The sequence below is a fragment of the Cyprinodon variegatus genome, unplaced genomic scaffold, assembly GCF_000732505.1.
Source record: "Cyprinodon variegatus isolate N-32 unplaced genomic scaffold, C_variegatus-1.0 Scaffold351, whole genome shotgun sequence".
Taxonomy (NCBI): Eukaryota; Metazoa; Chordata; class Actinopteri; order Cyprinodontiformes; family Cyprinodontidae; genus Cyprinodon; species Cyprinodon variegatus.
The window spans coordinates 677,799-699,944 of NW_015150804.1; the positions used below are offsets into that span (position 1 = coordinate 677,799).

Consider the following 22,146-nt stretch of genomic DNA (forward strand, 5'->3'; position numbering starts at 1 on the left):
TTTTTAGATATTTTTTAATCCAAGGCATGTTGTATAAAAGACATAATACCACAAATGCATGACACTATTGTGATTTTTTTCATTGTGATGCTATTAAATGTTTCTCTGCAAATTTCATCACAAACATATGATAGACGGTTCCTGCACACTTGACAACGTTTGAGCTCTGATGGAGGCCAATTATTATCTCCCAGAGTGTTTTTTTTTTTTGATCGTTTTGAGGAAATATGGAGGAAATCTGCTTTTTATAGAGAAAATGTTCCAATCATGAGTTATTAAATCAGCAAAGCCGAATCTTAGTATCTAACTTTATCTGAATACCCAGGACTAAACAAGAAGCAGCTTTTAGTTCTTATTTTCCACTAATGCAGAATGAACTCAGTGGCCTTGGATTGTGCCAAATCATGTTTTCAGTCTACATATATATATTTTTTTATCAGTGATTTTAATTTTTTTTATATAATTTATTCATTGTCCTTCTTTTTGATTAGCAGTGTTACATGAATGCCACGACTGAGGTGGCTGATGGTCTCCAGACTCACATGTGTTCAATGTGAACCTGATTAAACCTGTGGTGAGCACAGGGTGCCAGTGGTGAGTTTGTCATTCCTGGTGTTCTCTGACTAATGCCTGGGATCCTGAACGGTGTTGGGCTGTGAACAAATCCTTCATCTTTGGACGTCAGGCCTTCATAACTTCCTCATGGAGTCAGTTTCTAACAGTCTATGCAGACACATGCACATTTCTGGCCTGCTTTAGGTCACTTTTTAGGGCTCTGGTAGTGCTCCTCCTGTTCCCTCTTACACAAAGGCAGAGGTAGCGGTCCTCCTGCTGGGTCGTTGCCTTCCTCCATGTCTCCTAGTAGCGCCTGCAGCCTCTGGACTCTGCGCTGTCAGACACTGCAAACCTTCTTCCCACAGCTCGCATTGATGTGCCATCCTGGATGAGCCGCCTAGTCGCCAATAATTTCCACCTGTTTATTAATTCCATTTCACCACAGCAGGTGGAATTCATTGTCAATCAGTTGCTTCCTTAGTGGACAGTTTGATTTCACAGATGAAGATTGATTTGATTGAGGATACTGTGTTGTTGGAGTGTTTCCCCCCATAACTTGAGGAGGGGTTACAGCAGATCCAGAAAAGTGCAGTTCTAGGAACAGGAAAGATACTGCGCAGAACCCTCAGGCTTCCAGGCCTCTGGTAGAGGACCTGAGCTTGGAGGAGAAAAGGGGAGACGGCCCGCAGTGGGTGAGGAGGAGGTTTATATATATATATATATATATATATATATATATATATATACATATAGCTTGCCTCGATTGACTAGACCTCAATTTATTCTTATAGCATATTTTTCAGTAACATGATGATCCAAAGAGCTGTACATGAGCTGAACAAGAAATAAAACAATGCTGTGGCATAATGGCAACACAAATAAAGGAAATAAAAATAATTCCAATAAGATTATTTTAAAAATTCAGGTTAAATCTTCATCAGCACCTAAATGTCCCTGTCAGACGTTAACCCCTTCGCCAGCCCCCCCCTAAAGGACTTTTAAACTTCTCAGGGTGGGTCTACTTCCATCTCTCAGGGTCTCAGACTGAAAACAATGAAGACCTTTGGTCTGATTATGACCGGAAGAATAAAACTCCATGCAGGAGCTTCAGGGCAACAAAGCTGTGGTCTTTATGGGACAGTGGAAAGTTGAAGATAAGTGGCAACACTTCAGACCAGTAGATTGAGGAATCATGGAGTTTCTGGTAAAAACAGAAACATTCGTCTCCTGGATAAAATCCTCAATCAGAGAACAAACTTATCTGATCAGGAAAGGGTCAGACCCAATTTTTGTTGACTTAAGAGGAGCTCACTCTGCTGTAAAGCAACCTTTGGGTCACGTGACGCATTCAGTGANATTTCACAGATGAAGATTGATTTGATTGAGGATACTGTGTTGTTGGAGTGTTTCCCCCCATAACTTGAGGAGGGGTTACAGCAGATCCAGAAAAGTGCAGTTCTAGGAACAGGAAAGATACTGCGCAGAACCCTCAGGCTTCCAGGCCTCTGGTAGAGGACCTGAGCTTGGAGGAGAAAAGGGGAGACGGCCCGCAGTGGGTGAGGAGGAGGTTTATATATATATATATATATATATATATATATATATATATACATATAGCTTGCCTCGATTGACTAGACCTCAATTTATTCTTATAGCATATTTTTCAGTAACATGATGATCCAAAGAGCTGTACATGAGCTGAACAAGAAATAAAACAATGCTGTGGCATAATGGCAACACAAATAAAGGAAATAAAAATAATTCCAATAAGATTATTTTAAAAATTCAGGTTAAATCTTCATCAGCACCTAAATGTCCCTGTCAGACGTTAACCCCTTCGCCAGCCCCCCCCTAAAGGACTTTTAAACTTCTCAGGGTGGGTCTACTTCCATCTCTCAGGGTCTCAGACTGAAAACAATGAAGACCTTTGGTCTGATTATGACCGGAAGAATAAAACTCCATGCAGGAGCTTCAGGGCAACAAAGCTGTGGTCTTTATGGGACAGTGGAAAGTTGAAGATAAGTGGCAACACTTCAGACCAGTAGATTGAGGAATCATGGAGTTTCTGGTAAAAACAGAAACATTCGTCTCCTGGATCAAATCCTAAATCAGAGAACAAACTTGTCTGATCAGGAAAGGGTCAGACCCAATTTTTGTTGACTTAAGAGGAGCTCACTCTGCTGTAAAGCAACCTTTGGGTCACGTGACGCATTCAGTGACGGATCAGACTTTTAGGCGTGTTTTGGAGAAGAGCAGCCTGCATGGAGAGTAGATACCCACCAAGACCTGAATATTCACATAAAAAATCATTAAATATATTTAAATTAAGCTAATAATTTGGTTAAGGACTCAGTGTTGCTTTAAAAAGAGCATCTCAAACTTTGAATCATTGTTCCAGATAAAGCTCTAAACACATTTTAACAACTTTCATTATTTTCAGATCTTCAAACATTTTTGTTCTTTGTCCCCAAATTTTGTCTCTGGTTCATTAAATCTTTTTCCTTTAATGATTGTGGAGGGAATATTTTAAAGGGAACAGAATAGTATTCAGTCAAAGTTTCCACTGAACCATCGAAACTCTAGAAGAAAAACTTCTTAAATGGTTTATTTTGTTTTTAAAGCATCACAAACAGCAGCAGAGAAACATTTTTAGATCATTCCAGGCAGAACGTGATGGAAGACATTAAGGCTATTTCCTGTTAGAGCTGTAATAGTTCAGTCACTGTTACACAGAGAAACTATTAGATTTATTGCTTTATTTTGCTTTGAACACATCTTCATGGTAAACAGTAAAACATTAAGAGTCCAGTGAAGATTTATCATTTAGACAGAAATAAGTAAATTACTGAACTCTTCACACCTTAAAACATTACGATTTAGTCACAAACGGTTCCCTTTTGAAGGATATTTGTTACGTATTTTGAAAAACTGGTTGAAAAGTGAAGTTAAAGGAACAAACTGGTGTTTTTATCTGATAATGACAGTTTGAAATGAGCGTCTGATTGTGCTGGCATCCCTCCAAACCATTATGCTCCTTTTACAGAGGAATGGTTTATAAGAATCTGCCAATTTCAGTATTTAACAATAAAAATCAAAGTATTTGAAGGTGGCTGGGAGTTTCACCGTTTTCACTAAAATAAAGCTGAAAATTTGAAAAAACAAAATTTTGATAAATTCATGCAAAATTTCAATGGTTAATTTTTGCAGCTTCAGGTAAGAAAGAAGCTGAGACTGATTTCATCAAGATGAACGACCCCGATCATCTACGTCCAGTTTCTTCGTCTCAAAACCACAAAATATTTCAGATTTTCTGTCTTTTAATTCAGGGAGAGATGAACTAATAGGATCAGATCTGCAGACTGAGGCTCTTCAGAGGCATCGTTTTATATTTCCTCAAACATCTGGGAGTCTATAAGGGCGGAGCTCAGAGGAACAAAGACTGCAGTTCTCAGAAACGTTCACCTTCAGTACAAATAAAGTTTTATGCATCAGAACCCAGAAAAACCTTTAAAAAAACACCAGAATGCTCCTTTAGGTCCTCGGGGGCGTGGACGTGCGGTCAGTGCTGCAGACTGTGAATCCATCAGGTTAAACCAGGAATAATGACCCAGACAGTGTCCCGTATGACGGCTCTCCGTCTCAGCAGCATTTCTTCCCTCTCTTCCGGCGGTCGCGGTCTCTCTGGGCGTTCATGTTGACCGTGTCTTTCTCCCGCTCCCGTTCCCTTTCAGCTCTGTCCTGACTCTGCTTCTTGGCTCGGAGCACCATGCGAGTAAAAGCCATAAACATCTAAGAAAACGAAAAAGGAAACTGTTCATTTTGCACAAAAAACAGTTAATTTTTATATATGGGATACAACAGTAAACATCGCCTGCCTCATTTTTTTAAAACCACACAGAATTTCCTCCCCTTAAAAAACCCACAAACAACCTGAAAGCATTTTTTAATAATCAAAACTTTTTTTTTATAATCAAAACACACAAACAATACTTTTTTCGAAGCATACCAATATTGTCAAACCTATTTTATCTGGGTGTTATATAGGGTGACCAAACGTCCGTATTTCCCGGGACATGTCCGTATTTCACGTCCTGTCCCGGGCGTCCTGGGTTTTTTTTTTTTAAAAGGTGAGGAAATGTCTTGTTTTTTTAAATTACCTTCATTGGACCATTAAATTTACAGGCACTAGGGCCCTGCGCACGGCGCTGCGTGTGATGTAACACCTGAGCCGCGCCAGTGCGGGCAGCCCTGTTCTTCATCAGAATATAGATATCGTGGCTGTCCGTACGCCAACAACATGCAAATGTATGTTTACAGACGATTTAAAAAAGAGTTTCCCGCTTTCAGACCGGATCGAGATAAATGGGAGGCCTTGTGCACAGTGTGTAAATCAGGCTCATATGTCTCGGTGTCCAATGGAGGTGCAAGGGATCTGAAAAGCCACCTGGACTTCGAAAGTAAAGATAGTCTATTGATATGTTTGTTAGTTTTTGGTTCATTTTGGGTTATTTTTGCTACACAAGAGGTATTTTCTGTTAATTAGCTTATTTGTTTATTTATTTTTTCCAATAGCCTACAGAACAGACATTATTTCGTTCCTTGCTGAGGCTGAGTATCATCTGTTATTGGGAGCTGAGAGTTATGGTTAACTTTTATTGTTAAGGATTACGTAGGTCTATGTTAAGTGAGTTTATGCCACAGACATCTCTATGCATGGGAACAGAGATTACCCCCCACCCCCCCGCTCCAAGGTCACCTGGTTTTCCCAAATGAAAATATGGTCACCCTATGTTATGATCATGGATGATATGCTAGTAATTGCTAAAATGCTAACTATAGCATGTGGCTACTGACAGATTATTGCACCTGGGAGTAAAGAGTTAAGAGTTCAGATTTTCTGTCAAAAAGTCAATAAGTATAAAATTCAAAGTAAACATTTGGAGTTTTTGTTCTGCTGTTGCCAAACTGAAACCTTAATTACTAAAAAATAAAAATGTACTATTATTTGCAAAAAGGTGACTTTATGAAGCTTAAACGTTTGTCCTTACAGTAATGCTGGTTTTGAAGCTAGAGATCCTGTTTTATTACTTATGTTTTTAAATACATTAAAGAAAAGATGGAAATGAAATAAAGAGGCTTATTTTGTTCTTTATAACAAAACACAAAGAAAAAATTTATATTAAGATACTTTATTAATGTTTTTTTTTTTCTTTTTTCTTCCATTAAAGTTGTTCATGACCCAGTTATCTTACTTTCTGTTGTGTCCATATTTCCATTTAAGGAACATGCAGTTAGGGTTCTATTTTACAATCAATGTTTTCCATTTTTATTTTAGTTAGATTAAAAGTATTTATTTTGTATGTGCTTGGGTTCCAACAAAATATATTTCTAATCTACAAAAATGTAATTTTTTTTTTCTTCATTCCTCCGAAAAATGGAAACGAGTGTTTCCTAAAAATTTATCCAGTTATCATTCGTTTCTTTTAATCTTTTACAGCAGTTTTAAGGAGGTCTGATGATTTCCAGAGGACTATTTTGTACTTCATGATGTTTAGTTTTACATTAGGTTTTTTACCCTTCTATGATGATTTTACCTGTAGCACTTTGATAATTTTTTTAAATGTAAAGTGCATTACAAATAAAATGTATTATTATTATTATTATTATTCATTTAAACATGCTGCTTTAGGTTTTCTAACCAACTAAAACTTCCAAACATTAACAGTTTGTAAGGGAGAAAGTATCCGAGTCTCTGAATGGGTAATAATGTCTAAAGAAAACACCATAATAACAATAAAAAGGAAACCTCACCTCTTCTACATTTATATTTTCTTTGGCACTTGTCTCAAAAACTCGAACTCCCACCGACTCCCCGAACCTCACAGCATCCTGGGTGTCCACCTTCTTCTTGGCTGGGTCGTCGTTTTTGTTTCCCACTGAGGAAAAACAGAAAAAGTAGAAATACAAGAACAATCACTTATTCTGCTGTGAAACCTTAGAAACCCAAAGAATAAATGATTCTTTCTATAAATCACATTATGTCGAAGAACAAATCTCTGAGCACCTGGTTTAACTGCTGACCATTAATGTTTACATATCTGAGGAGTGTCATTGGGTTGATGTATAAAGAGGTGAAATATATATTTTTTAAAACATCAACTTTTAAGATTCATTATTATTAGGATGAATGCTTTAAAATGTGCTGGTGAATCAGGTTTGATCCACATTTTCTATTTATTTTCCTCACATCTGGTAATCAAAGCTCTACATGGAGTTTGTCAGAGTTCATAAAATTAGCCAAATGAATCAGAAATCAGACTCCAAGCAGTCTGTGGGTCCAGGAGGATGAATTTTCCTCTGTGCAGAACGTCTATTCAATTCAATTCAGTTTATTTATGTAGCGCCCATTCACAAAACAGTGAGATACAGTTCAACCAGATCATCCAGTCAAATTGATTAAAGGTTTTCGATCTAAGGAAAACAAGTTGATTGCATTGACTAGAAGCCAATCCCTCACACCAAGCATGCTTGTAGCGACAGTGGAGAGGAAAACTCTCTTTGAACAGGAAGAAACCTCCAGGCTCAGTGTGAGCGGCCATCTGCTGAGGCTGACTGGGGTTCAAGGAGACAGAAGTTAACATACAGAAAGAGGCACAGATACGAAAGGTCAGCATCAACCAGCTCCACAGGCGGCCCCGTCCAGGAAACGCACAGCCATGCAGACGAGCTCAGAGCCAGTTTCCATGTCAGAGGATGAAGAGAGCACATCCAGTTAGTCACAGTCAGAGAAACAGGACTACACTGAAAAAGAGGCCGATCTCGAACATCTATAAACTAAGGTGTTGATGGCAAAGGTCTGCATGGAACAACAAGAGATGTTAAATTAGCTGAAACAGTTGGAGCTAAAGCAGAGTTTTTCTGTGAGTCTAAAGGTCAAACTGGAATGTGTTTAATGTAACAAATTAATACGTAGCTAGAAATTAAAGAAAAAACATAGATGGTAGACCTTTCTCTAAGTCTCCAGTCTGCTGATGCCAGGAATGTCCTGGATTTAACTCCAGACACGTCTCCATCAACTTTGACCAGCAATGAGGAAAAATGTCCCACAGTATAATGCTACTACTGCTATGCTTCATGTTAGAGAGGCTGTGTTCAGGGGGATGTGCCAAGTTTGTCGTTTAGTCTAGAGAGCTGTTCTTAACTAAATTCTTTTTGTTTACAGGTGTGTATACAAAATGACTAAATAAATCTAAGTCTAGTCACGGTAGTAAGGTGCTGTGTTAGTCAGTCACATAAAATCCCAGTAAATTACATCCGGTTCTGTGCTGCGTCAGGATGGCATGTGATCACGTCTGCGGAGCACCGATGTGTTCTTTAGGCCAACCTACCCAGGATCTTGCAGACGTTGTCACAGTTATCGGAGATTTCGTTCAGCCACCTCTTCACATTCACAAACGACTCTGGATTTGTCACGTCGTAAACAATGATGACGCCGTGGGTGTTCCTGTAGTACCTGTAGGTAGAACAAACATGAAAGCTCTGCAGGAGGCCGAGCGGAATATCTGGAAAGGTTTCTCCGTTACGTTGAGGTGATGGTTCTGAATCTCTCCTGCCCTGCCGTGTCCCAGATCTGCAGCTTCACCCGCTCTCCCTCCATGTCCACCGTTCGGATCTTGAAGTCCACTCCGATGGTGGTGATGTAGCTGCCTGCAGGGAGTTAATAAAAAATTATGATTAATGCACCGAGCTTTAAGGTTTAATCCAAAAACAAAGGAATAATTAAAGTAGAGTAGCTCGGCTGGTCCCAGCAGGGAACAGAGGATGGAAATCTGTCTGGGCTGTAATCCTGTATTTTTTAGCATCTCTTCAGATTATAGGTAGACTATGTGAATGCAAAGTGCCTTTTAAATAAAGAAATAAATAAAAATAAAAAAACATAATTTGCATAAACTGGAAAACTAAAGGTTTAAAACTAAAGGAGCCCATTTGTTAAACTAGCTTTTAATGGGTTTGTTTGCTTTAAACCAGCAGTTTGAAAACATTTCAGCCAGTGACTCCTGAAATAAACTGGGAATCCTCTAAAAATACATATTCATCTCATTCCGTCACTCTAGATTACATATTTGTGAACACAGATAAATTTTAATTTTTAGGTCGGTTTATTTTTGTGACACTGAATGGATCATTTCTGATGTTTTTAAAAATTTTGGAACATTTAATTATTAATTTCAGGTATTTTCTATGGAAGAGGATTAGGGCCACTGGAAAAAAAAGTTTACTGATTTTTAAATTTTACTTCAGTTTAGTATGGGAAAAAAGTCAGAATTCTGACTTTAATCTCAGAATTCTGACAGATAACAAACATGTTAGCATCAAGCCATAGCCATGTCTGTTTTAGAGACTAGCTCTCTTGTTTTAATCACCTTCTGCTCCTCCATTAATGAGGGGACCCCTCAGGCACGTAAAAAGTTGACTAATTCCGTCATTTTCCACCAATGTGTCACTGGCCACCTCAAACAACTCACATCTATGTCAGTGAAGCTGAGAGCTCCACATCTCTACCTTCATGGTGCCCATCTACATTAAGATCTACAATTCTGAGATTAAAGTCAGAATTCTGACTGTTTTCCCCATACTAAAGTGAAATAAAATTTTAAAATCAGTTAACTTTTTCTTTTTTTCTCCAGTGGCCCTAACCCTCTTCTGTAATTCTCAGATTGGGGGTCATGGGATGGTTTTACAGCCATTGTGATTTGATCCCCGATTCATGTGGAACGTCCCATGAATATAAATGTACTATGAAATAAGTAGATGTAAAAATAATGGATTAAGTAATAATTAATGATTAAGTAAATAATTTAATGTCATCTAAAATATTTAATATAAATGGAAATATTTTTTATTTACTTTATTTTAATGTAAATAAATACAATGCAATTAAGTTAAGATCAACTTTTAGGAGGCCTCCAGTCTGTAATATTGGTATTTTTGGGGTCAAGGGCTGAAATGTGTGGAAAAACATTTCTGATTTAATTAAGCCTTTTAACATTTTATAGTATTTTTAATATTCTAGAATAATAAATAAAAGTTACATCTATATATTTGAAGGAATGTTCCATATACGTCTGGGATCACAATGATTGTGAAAACCATCTCGTAACTCCGCCCACTTGGTGGCTCATGACCCCCACTTTGGAAACCTTTCTAAACATTAAAATTATAAAAATAATATTTTTTACATTGTTAATACTAAAGAAAATACTGGAGTTTCAGAAATGTTCAAATACTTTAATTCTATTTCGATACATAACATTTTATTGGCAGTTTTTTTAAAGAAGCATTTTCTCTGTTTTAGATTCAGATTATTCCCAAATATCCGTTTCATTGTGATGATTGATGAAAATGACATTCATAATAAAGGTTTTGTTAAAAATCATTATTATGATTATATTATGATCATATTTTCCTTTAATTTTTTAAATATATATTTCTGGTGAGTCTAAAGTAAAACACAACATGAGAAACCCAAAGGGTTCAGGTATACACTGCAAAAAAAACAACATTTTTTCTTAAAATAAGTGCATTTCTTCTTGAATTGAGGAGTTAAGTCAGAAACTGCCAATGGAAAAAGACAATTATCATTTAAAATAAGAAAAAAAAATTGCATTGTATTATTTCAGGTGCATAGCTCATTATCTTATTTTAAGAGTGAAAAGTTATATTATATTTACCTATTCAAATTAAGAGTAAATACACTTTTTTCAGTTTAGAATTAAATGAGGGCTAAAAAAAGAGCATTGTAGATCTATGTGTTCCAGAACTGCTCAAGGAGATCATTTTTGTATGCATGACTAATTTCCAGTGTTCCTCATACCTTCTTACCCTCACTCAGCTTCAGACATGTTGAGACAAAAAAACCTCCCAAAGATGTCTGAACTTGATCCAAAGTTTCTGCCTTTAAGCTGAAAGTAGAAGTTGGAGCAACTCACCGGAGAAGGAGTTGTCTGCGAAGCGCAGCAGGAGGCTGCTTTTCCCCACATCTGAGGGAGGAACAGATCAGAGATCAGATTAGCAGGTTAGTCAAACCGGTCTCCAGAAAGACCAGATTGGTCGGCCTCCTCATGCCTCAGTGGCGGCCGGTTTCCAGTAAAACCAAACAGATACAGAAATGAACCAGAAATGCAACTGCAGCAAAGCTTCAGCGTTATCTCAACTAGAACGTCATCAGAAGTTAACTTACTACTGTAATCATCTTAAGGTTTGAGCCAATTTTACCTTCCACTAAACTTTCCCTTAATCTGCTTTAATATAGCTGAACAGCTTCTTTGACCAAGTCTATGTGGCTCGTCCTCCATGTGGAGAGAAACCAGAACCCTCTGCTGGAGAACCACCAACATGTCCCACTAGCGCTCTGACAAAATCCACAGATCAGTCATTTTAAAGGTAAATATGATCAAATTAACTGATGTGGAGCTGCTTAGGGACCTAAAGCTAAAAGATCTCTGCTTCACTGGTTGCTTCATGCTGCTTCAGACAAAACACTAAAGAAATACATGGAGGAACACGGCGAAATACTGCTGGTAGCTACCTCTGCTCTGACACTCTCCTCTGATATTGAATAATATCTAGGAATCTAGGATAATCTAATAAATCTAACAACGAAAGATTTAACTTTATGTTCTCGATTAAACAGCAATAAACCAGTTTGTTCGATTAGTTTATATATAAGGCCGCTCGCTAAGACTGAGCGCCAGGAGATTTCAAAGACCAGACAGAAACTGGTCAGAACCAATCAGCTAACTGTGGATGAGATGCAAAAAACTATATATATATATATATATATATATATATATATATATATATATATATACACACATCATAAAAAACATCGCTCCCCTGATGCTATACTGTTGAGTTTTGGTTACAGAAGATTGCTGTTGCATTATGGGTAATTCTGGCGCATGCGTAAACCCTTGCCTCCAGCGCTGTGATTGGTCCGATCAGTTCTAGAGGGTCTGGGTCTGCTTAAACTAATGAGCTGTATGTGGTGTAAATCAATCTGGCAGCCATATTGGATTTCGAGGAATCCGACTTTTAAGAACCAAAGTTTTCTTTAAGAAGTTTTAAAATAGCTGGTTTAGAGCATAGAATTAGACTGAGGTTTTATTTGTTGTTTAAATAATCAAAATACCAGAAATGCTTTAAATCCATATTTTTATGTGTAATAAATCTTTGGTTATGAAAATTACTTTTAGTTTTTGTTCTCATTCACAAAGACACACATTAGTTAGTAAAAATAGGACATGTTGATGTGACAGACTATTGGCAATGATCTCCCTAAAAAAAAACTTAAAACGCAATGCAACCCAATGCGAGAGTGAAACATAGACGGACGTTTCAGGAAAATGACAATTTTTCTGCAATCAAACTGAAACCATGTTCTGATTTTAGGAATCTGCTTCCAAAGCCTGGTTTCCATCCTGACATGGAGCTCAGCTGCAGACGAGACAGAGGCAATAAGGAAGGAAGCTGACCTACTGTGACTCAGCTCCAACAGCGACGCCGAAAATAGCTTCTGTCACCAAAACCAAAACACTGCTTCATTAACAGATTCTAAAACAACAGCAGGCCCAGTCTGCAGCTGTGATTTACTTTATCAAAAATAGATAAATACTAGTGTCCCAGGAACTACTGTAACTGGCTAATTCTATTAATTATTTGAATTTAAATGATAATAATCAAAGCACAGAAAAGCAACGTTTTTCAAGTAGAAGCTGCTGTCAGATCATTTCCATAAAAGCCATATTGTTGAAACTATCTGACCCAAAAGGCTCTTATTTCTAAGCAGAGGCTCTAATAAATGCATACACGCCCACATTAGGCTAGTTGGCATAATTCTGCCTGCATAGGCTGGTTCCCTGCATCAAACCTGCTTTTTAAAAATAATCCATGAAGCTAAACGTTAGCAGGATCTAGCCTCCAAGTTCTGGATCATGGTTCTGCTGATACTCCAACTGAATGACGTTTTTACCATCTAGTCGTTCACCTAAAGAGAAGTTAAAGGATGTGAAGGTCGTCCTCCCTCTGCTCTACATCCTACAGTGAAGCAATCCAGCAGCATCATGCTGCCACCACCATGTTTGACAGCTGGAACATGTTCTAAGCTTGAAACATCAAGCAGCCATAAATTACATAAAATGGGCCGCTTTATATGTATATATATATATATATATATATATATATAAATAAAACAGATCTATAGCCACTGCATTTTCTGCCCTCCTCCTGTTTAGTGACGTCATGCCAAAGTAACCTATTAGATGGCTATCACAGGCGTGTAAAAAATAACATTCCTACAACCACCTAACTAAAGGAAAAAAAATTTGTTTGAAAGAAATGTAAATCTAGTAAAGCACAAATTTATCAAACAGCAGCACAATAATCGTGAAACTCATACATTAAAAATTTGTATTTCTTTTACTTGTGTCTATGAAAAATCTGAAACTGAGCTCATATCACCTAAAACACTGAAAACCAACTTCTGTTGGCAACTGCTGGGTCTTTTTTTCCTCATATAATAATATATATATAATATATATCTTCTATACTATTTTAATGCAGCATCTATGCTTTATAAGCTGGCAATTAACCCTGACCTGTCGTCCTCCTTCTCCTCACTATGATGACCCACCAGCTGCAGATGGGAGATAAAAGTTCATTCTTGTTTTAGACCAGAGGAAGGATCTAGTAAAGTTTCTATTCTGTCCATCTGTGAGCGCTCTGTGCTTAAGGAGATTAAACTTCCCAGTTTAGGGAGGAAACCCTGAGTCAGACACAAATGTTGCTGAAAGGAATCAGAAATGAAAGATTAGGCGTTGTGTTTCCACATCATTTCCAGATGTGATTTAAAGCAGTCTAAACATACTAACTGGAGTCTCCAATGATCAGCAGCTTAAAGAGATGATTGTAGTCTTTCCCAGCCATCTCGATGGCCTCTCGTCGACTTTCCCAGTAAAACCAGTTTCATATGAGGAGGTGACCTCTGCCCTCTTCAGGTGCACATGCAGTTTGTGTTTCCTTCCGCCTCCTGACGTCACCCGCTCCAGTGGGGGGACATTTCCAGTTGAATCTGCTGCACTTGTCGTTCAGCTGGGCTCCAGTTTCACATCATCCGTTTGTTTCAGAGTGAAACGGCGGCTCCGTGTGGCAATCCGACCGGGCTGCAATGTTTATGACTCATGCTCGACAGCCGCCACCAGCAGCATGTGTCCACGTTAGGATGCAGCTCACCCCTGCTGTGGGGGAATTCACACCCGAGTCAGAGCAGCACTTCTGCATCCACACTTACTCCTTTGTCGAGGCATTCTCTAGTTCTCTTTGGGGATCAATTCAATCAGCAATGCAGCCACGTTTCTTTAAAGCAGCAGGAGTTCCTCTTTCTGTTCCTGTATTCGATCCCTTTATTTCACTTCACTTTCCCAAGTGGTCAGGTGAAGTCACCTTGTTTCCTGTTTCTTGGCACGAACAGAAATCTCACTTCTATAGAGGGACGATCCAGAGAACCTGAAATAAAAACACAGTTGGACAGATCAGTGCGATTATTAGTTGATTCTTACAGCCTGTGTCCCTCCTGTCCTCTCCCAGGCTGCTCCTCAAACAGCAGCTGAGTCACTAAATATAACTTCCTCATCCTCCTCTTCCTCTCAGCCCCAGACTTCACCGGAACACATCCTGAAATGCCGACACCGGCAAGAAGAGCTGGCAGCGTAGAAATGGGTCACGAAAATACCAACATAGGTTTAAAAATGTGTGGAAAACCAATAACAGATAAGAAAATATAAACTTTCCACATTTCATTTCATGTTCATCCCAGGGTCACACTCCAGAGGTAAAAAGCCTAATAATGAAAATATTATATATTCATCAAATGATTGATAAATTCATATAGAGGCCTATTCATTTTGCAAACATTTCTGAATTTACGTTTCATTTTTTTTGTTTTGTTTTTTACATTGGTTTGCTTTCAACACAAAACAATTTTATAAATTCCATTTAAAAAATTGAGGATGATTGAAATAAAAGCTTGGTTTTGAAAGTCATGTGATTATATTTTTTTGTTTTATATATGAAACTAAAATGAGGAAAAAAAATTTATAAATTCAATCAGTGGGGGAAAAAAGGAAGGTTAGATTTTTAAGGTGTATCACCAAACCGTAATAGAAAATCCTTCCATGCATGTCCAGTATTCAGCTACGTTTAAAGGCACGACACTTCTCTGATTCCATCTAAATCTTGGTTGATTGGAAGTTTAAAATCTCTTTTTACATGAAGACCAAATAAAATTATCCGATGATGACGTGTGTAAACATGCACCAAGCGTTCGATCTATTAAAATCATTTGAAGATGCGCAGAACTGTCTAGTTATTTGGAAACACTTCAGCAGTAGAAGAAGAAACTGCCTTATTGTCCGCTCATCAGCTTTAGCTATAATTTAACCATAATCATCCCTCACATTTGTTTCACTTTGGTTCTTAAGTTGTGTCTGTTGATGGACAGACAATATAACTTCGTTCCATCATGCTTTGGTTTTAGTGGTCATTTTAGTTAAAGGTATAGTGGAGGAATTTTGCGAATTTCTGAAAAGACCCGCCCTCTCCACTTTAAAAAAAAAAAGCACATTAACAACCTTGTACTCACTCCTGAGAGGGAACGCCTAATAAACATTTCTCCTCATGCACGTTCGGTTTAAAAGTTGATGTTTGCATCACTCATACAAGTTTACTTTCCAAAAGGTTTATAATTTTTCCATTATGTCAGACTCACTACCAGTAAGTGAAAATGGGGACAAGCACATAGGACGTAACCTGACTCCGCCAGATGGATTTGCTCCACATATCCATCTGGAAACCTTCCGTTGAAGTAATTTTGGGAAGGGGCGAAAATACTGGTTAGCTGATTGGCCTATGTTGGTGATAGACGGGCCAAATAAACCAATCAGATCAACGAAGCATATGACGTACTAACAGAGCGACGACGAAGAGGAGCCAATTGATAGAACAAACTCTTGCTGAAACCAGTCGGGAGAAGAGCAAAAACATCTTTCCTCTGAGAAAAGCCTCCAGAGCAGTGTTTTGCTCTTCTTTCAGTGAAGAAATACTCTGTAATTCCCATAAAACTTGCTCGATAGCCACGCTAACGCTAGTTTCATCGGCTGAAGCCGCCATGTTCTTTAGACTGAACTGTCGCGCTTCTCGTTGCGTCACACCTCAACCCGCCTCAAAGCCAACGCTGATTGGACGTTCGTTTGGTGAACGGCTCCAAATTTTCTTCAACGGAGAGACTCCAGACTGATTAGCAAGTGAAACCTTGAAAGCTCGCGAGATCAGGATGGTCTCACCAGGCTACATAGGACGGCCTTTCGTAAACATATCGCCAAAATGATTGACAGTTAGGAGGACCACTTATTTTGATGATCCACCTGGAAAAGAACATCCTCTACTATACCTTAAGGTTAATGGCTCAGTAGAACCTTACGCTCCTTTGCTATAGCGTTAGAGAGCAGGATATATATTATATTCATCTGCACATGATATTTAGAGCCACCTCCTCCACCAAGGAGAACCAGGAGCTAATAAATGAAGGTTAGTAAGGAGAAAAACGTCATGCTGCTGGTCCACACATGCGCAGAGGAAATTATTTACTCCATAGATCTGAATGAGAGTGTACATAGACGACAATCAGATTGGCCTTAAGAAAAAACACAACTCTCAATTGGAGTGAAAGTTCTTTCCGATCGGATTAGAATCTTCAGTCTGACATGTTTACATGGAACATTTTGGATCAGGCCTTTAATCCGATTATTTGTGTCTAAAATCGTAATCGTAGCTATTGTGGAGATCAGAGGTGGTTCTGGTGAGAAGTTCAGGAAGCCTGAGTGGCTTTAACAGCAGCCTATGTTGGTTCTGAGGTCGTCTTCCTCTCAACAACACTCCATAGATTCTCTATGAGGTTCAGGTCACGTCAGTCCTGGAAGAGAGCTGCTTTGACTGTGGGCTTCAGAAAACCAGGAGATAACAGCACCTCCAACCATCAGTGAAACTGTAACAATCAACCTCAAGTAATATGGACCACGTGTTTCTCTTCTCTTCCTTCAGGCTGCAGGATCTTCATTTCTGAAAAGAAACTCTGGACCACTGAGCAACAGTCGGCTGAGATGGGACATGTCTGTCCATCCGTCCACACCTGGTGGAGCTCCCAGAAACTCTTGAATAGAATCTACTTCATAATCCTCTCCAGGCTGTGGTTCTCCCAGTGGGTTGGGCACTTTTTCTTCCTTTATGTTCAACTTTCCATTAATAGGCTGGGATACAAAAAGCTTAGAAAACAGTGCATTGTGGGATTCCGTTTAAAAAATCAGATTCTGGACTCAGCATAAGAGTCCAGAAAAAGGCCAGATGTATAACCACAGATTACATCCACCTGGGAAATCCACCATTTGACCATTTCAATCACAAAATACTAAACAGGATCCTCGAATCCAAAGCAAACTGACTAAACGAGTTTGTTTCCTAAAGCTCTGAAGGCAATTGTTCCCCGTCCTACACACTTTCTTTCTAATGCTCATTATGCTATATGCACTGAGGACCAGATGTTGATTGTCAGTACTTTTTAACCCTTTCTATGCCCTGACCCTGACAGTAATACCAGGCCTAACCATTACCAGTGCATAACCAACCCTAAATTAAATTTAGTCCTTAACCTTAGCAAGAAAGGAAGGACCAGCAACATATCCTCTCTTTGGTACAAATACTCCTCATTTCATGGTAAATCAGAAGAATTGTCCTCACTCTGATGCTAAAACAGAAGCACACACAAATAATTTTACATGCATTGAACACTCCAGTTTATTATCGATTAGACAACCAGCCAAATGAATGGACTTCTCAGGCACAAGCTGCACTTTTTCTAAAGACTATATTTCCACAGATGTTTTCCTTTTAGGGATGTTCATGTCTTCTATAAATGTTTCTAATTTCATTCCTAGTTTAAGACTCTTTAATATTTCATAATCATCTTTTTTTCTCCCAGGGTGGAGAGGTTACCAATTTAATTCTGAAGGAATGTCTTTAAAAAACGTCATTATATTCGCAACTTTCAATAAAGATTCTCAATTCTTAACATATATTAAACGTAGGCAGATTAGAACCAGGTTTCATGCTAATGTCCATTAACTGAGCATCAGCATGGTGCTGTGGGTCAACCAAAGATTCAGATAGAAACATAACTCTCCATGAATTTAAATCAAGACATTTGGTTTAAATTGATTGATTGGCTTTATTGATCTCACAGTGGAGAAATTTAAAGAGACAGAGTCCTGGTATTTGTCTTTATTATTATTATTTTTTTTTTAAATGCCAGTAGCTCACTTTGGCTGTATACAAAGTTTTTCTTAAGGATCTCCAATTTTTGATGTTCCATTAATAGTAGTTCTTGTGCCCATTTACCCTCTGAATTAGCTCGGTTTTGTGATTGGCATGACCCTGAAGACTGAGAATTTACAAAAATCCAAGGAGTTTTAGACCAGGGGTCTTCAACATCTTTGAGGCTAAGGACCCCAAACTGATGGCGAGATGGAGCGGGGACCCCCCTATTTGTATATATATTGTATGAAATAGTGTTCTATCAAACTGGTCCTATAGTCACTCTATTACAGATGGAGTAATGTAACGAAAGTAATCCCTCCCTGGGATTATAAAGTATTTCTGATTCTGATTCCTGGTTGATGGGACAGGTGTTGTGAAGGAAACGGTGTCCAGCTTGAAAGAGCTCCTGTGTGTCTCTGAATGTGAGCATTGATGACTGAAAGACATCTTCTGCCTCCATTTATCTGTTTACTACAGTGTGTTGAATTCATGCTAATTTGCATTTAAAGACATTTCAATTAGTGGAAAAAATTGCAGTGGGGGAATATAGAAAACTCTAATCAACCAAAACTTTCCCGATCCCCATGCAGTACCTCCGTGGACCCCTAGGGTTCATGGACCCCCTGTTGAAGACCTCCGATTTAGACCATAATTATCACTTTGATTAATACCTCTCCTTGTTGAACCTGCTGTTATAATTCAATTTAGGCTCAAAAACAACTACAAAACTATCAGGATTGAAAGTTGGTGTTTATAACTTTATCTTTAGCAAATGGTTTTTGGTCTTTTTTTAAAGGTATAAAAGACACTAATTTAACAGAGACTTTAAAATATGGCTCTTACAGAAAAAGTTAATTAATCATTATTTTACTTTTCATTATTATTTTTTGATCTTGCATGAGTTTAATTATTAAAACAGAAGTAAATACTTATTTGAGTTGGAAAACGATTTGAAAATCATTTCTTGTTAGCATGCTGCAGCTCAAGAATTAATTTTATCTGTTAATATTACTGCCGTCAAAAGACTAGCTAGGCATGAATTTTAATCTAATTTATTTTAAATTGACTAACTAATCAAAAGTTAGGATCTATTTAACCAGCAGCAGTGACATGCTGGTTATTGTACATCTCATTTTCAAGTTTCATTTTCAGTTGTGTTTGGGCTTTTAGGAAAAAGATGAACCTGTGGAAGGATTTAAAAGCACAATGTGGCGAGCTCAGACCACCTGAGACTAAATGAAAAAACTAAATGATTATTTTTAGAAACTTCATTCTCCCAGCAGTTAACCTCAACTTTTGCTATACTTCTGACCAGTATCATTAACCATAATTAAACTGGCATAGCAACTCCCTTTTATTAACCTGTTCAGGTGTAACTGCACCAAAACAACATAGATGTAAAAAAAAAAAAAAAAAAAAAAAAAAAAAAAAAAAAAAAAAAAAAAAAAGGATTTAGAGTAAGATCTGTCATTCCATTAACTTAACCATAAACACAAAACTGCTCACTAAATAATTTTCTGTCACCATAAAGTGGTTAAAAACCTAATCTACTAAACCCTTAAAGAAAAAAAAACATTTTTAATATAAAGATAACAGGTTTTTCTTCTATTACAGTGAACGGTTTTGATGACGAGAGATGCTGTTGTCCATATATGGAAGTGCATTTCCGGTTTGGAAGGGTGTAACTCTATATGCTGTTTCCAAAAAGTACCTATGACTATTGGGAGGAAAAGAAAATGAAAGATTATAAATCTTTTTTATAATTATAATATATGTTTGGGGGCTTTAAACTATGAGGACATTTGGACTTTAAAGTTATTTCCCAAGCAGGAACTTTTTGGTTGAAACAAATTAACTTTAAACAATTAATTTGACATTTTAATGACCTATGAAATGAGTTTTCAGCACATTAGAAACATTGGGGAATATTTAGTCGTTCATGAATAGTTTATGTAAATCTCATTAAAATAAAAACAATGACGGACTCGATGCCATGATAGTGGAACCTAAAACGGTTCAAAACCACAAATTTATATTTTTTTATTTGTATTTCTTTACTTCGCTGCATCGTTTCCTTTGTCTCAAATTGAAATGAGTAACTTGTAGTGAAACTATTTCTCCATTTACTAATGTTTCAATGTTTTCTGGAAGTGAAAGTGCTGCTCGGACCAACGGTCAGAAGTTTCAGCTATGAACCGGTGGGAAGTCGCTCCTGATCCGCGTTAAATTCCCTAAATAAATACAACAAACGGTTATAAAACTGCATAAGGCCGCTGCGAGTATTAAACGACCATTCAAATGATTTAAACTGAGTTTGTAGGCTTGTGTCGAAAGTGACAGTAACTCGGCCAGGTTTATTTTTCCTGCCTGGAATGACGGAGCGGGCCTGAATCTGGCACGTAAGGAAACTTCCAACTGTCCGGACAAACTCCGGAGCAGTTCCGGTAAAATAAACACTTACTTCGGTCATCCGGTGGGTTCGGTGCTCGAGCAGCGGCTCATGTTTACAGGCCCCGCGGCAGACGCTAGTTGTAGCCTCGTCGGAGCCCGTTGGAACAGCGCTCTCTCCGGTCGGAATGCCTCCAAGCCGCGGCGGCCACACCTGACTGCCTGACGGAGGCTGTGATGAGCTGCTCTCTGATGCTGCGTTCACGGCAGTGGGAAAAAGCGGAAGCAGGACAAACTGCAGAGATTTTTCTTTTTCTACAATGAAAATCATAAAAAAAAACACTAATCTTTCAAATAATGACATTCAGCAAAAATTATCAATTTAATTGCCCTTTTTTTTATTAATGCAGAACTATTCCCACATTCTAAAAAGTATAAAAACAACAAAAAGAAGAAAAGAAACTCTTTAAAACAACAAGTAAACAATTCAGGCCTTTCACCAATACAGTAGGATTTTTGATCTTTTATCTTACTCTACTTTCATTTTGATCCAATAATTATTTTTGAATTCCAAGAGAAGGAAATAAATGCTTTTGAAACTAACATTATGCAGGTTTCCCAAAAAACTTTTTAGATTAGGGCTGTGGACAGGAAGGGTGTGCTGCAGTAAAAAAATGTCTATTAGAAATTCAGTCAACTTAATTTACTCTAGAGTATTTACAGCTATACTGAATGTAAATCTGCTCAAGTGTTGGAGTTAATAGTTAAATATTTGACAGTCATGCAGTGTAACCTTTACTGTAATGCTGTTGATTTCCGGCCAGTCTCTGAAAGGTCTGCTAGATTTTGTCACTAAATGAGTGATTTTAACTCTGAGAAGTTGAATTTAGCACTAATTTGGGACGAAATGAGTTATAAAAAGTTATATTCAACTCTGTAGGTGTTAAAGTAACACTTTGTTGTATTTTATAACTGTGTAAAGCCAGAGGCGTAGCCAGAATTTTTTATAAGGGTGGCCAGGCAATACCCATTGTACACTAAGGGGTGGCCGCGCCAGAACCTCAGCGTCAGTCTACACTGTTCCAACAGGAAAATTAATGAGAAAAACATCAATATTTTCTAAATAAAGACAAGCTATACTTTCCCACAGCCTTTGCTAACAAATAGATGCATATATTCAAACATCTGTGCTTTCTAGATAAAAGATTCAGTGGATAAAATTCTTTGAGGTTTGAGTTTTGGCCAAAGATCTTTTCCATTGTCATTACTTACCTAGTTTTATCAGTAATCATTCTGCATAAAATTGATATTTACAAGTACTAATATCTGCACAAATTGATTAATACGTTTTTATTAAAATATATATTTATCTATGATTTCGCTGAAGGCTCCTAGACGACTTGCAGAGACACATTCTCTCTTTACCCTATTTAACACAAGATCTATTTCTACTTGAATTCTTTACTTATCGTCTTTAACGTTGGTATGTTGATGTGCATAATTAACCACAGTGTTTTTGTTGTCAAGTAATTGTTAAGATGTGAAAAATTTAAATGTTTTGAATATACCACTTCAGAGTATTACTCTTGCCACAATCTGTATTAGAGGGGAGAAATGATACGGGTGGACACAGGGGTGGCCAATGATTGGCTAAAGATGGCCGTGGCCACCCCTAGCCCCCCATCTAGCTCCGCCCCTGTGTACAGCAGGGGTCTTTAATGTTTTCCAGACCAAGGACCCCCAAACTGATGGCAAGATGGAGCGGGGACCATAGATATC

The 22,146-nt window shown here is 37.9% G+C and overlaps 2 protein-coding genes across 2 annotated transcripts in view; one reads left to right on the plus strand and one right to left on the minus strand.

Annotated features, from left to right (window-relative positions):
• anapc2 (anaphase promoting complex subunit 2) overlaps positions 1-623 on the plus strand; it is a 16,108-nt gene extending 15,485 nt beyond the window's left edge. Inside the window, exon 14 of the mRNA XM_015385902.1 lies at positions 585-623. Coding sequence (XP_015241388.1) covers positions 585-623 — 39 coding nt within the window. The remainder of the gene's footprint in view (positions 1-584) is intronic.
• A 3,125-nt stretch (positions 624-3,748) lies between these two features.
• LOC107091770 (ras-related protein Rab-35-like) lies at positions 3,749-20,603 on the minus strand. The gene is made up of 7 exons (XM_015385920.1): positions 20,441-20,603; positions 13,485-14,118; positions 10,545-10,595; positions 8,139-8,262; positions 7,944-8,068; positions 6,367-6,491; positions 3,749-4,344 (listed from the first exon to the last, which is right to left on the minus strand). The coding sequence occupies exons 2-7, from the start codon at positions 13,537-13,539 to the stop codon at positions 4,195-4,197; spliced, it is 630 nt and encodes a 209-aa protein (XP_015241406.1). The 5' UTR covers positions 13,540-14,118; positions 20,441-20,603; the 3' UTR covers positions 3,749-4,194.
• Between the last annotated feature and the right edge of the window lie 1,543 nt (positions 20,604-22,146).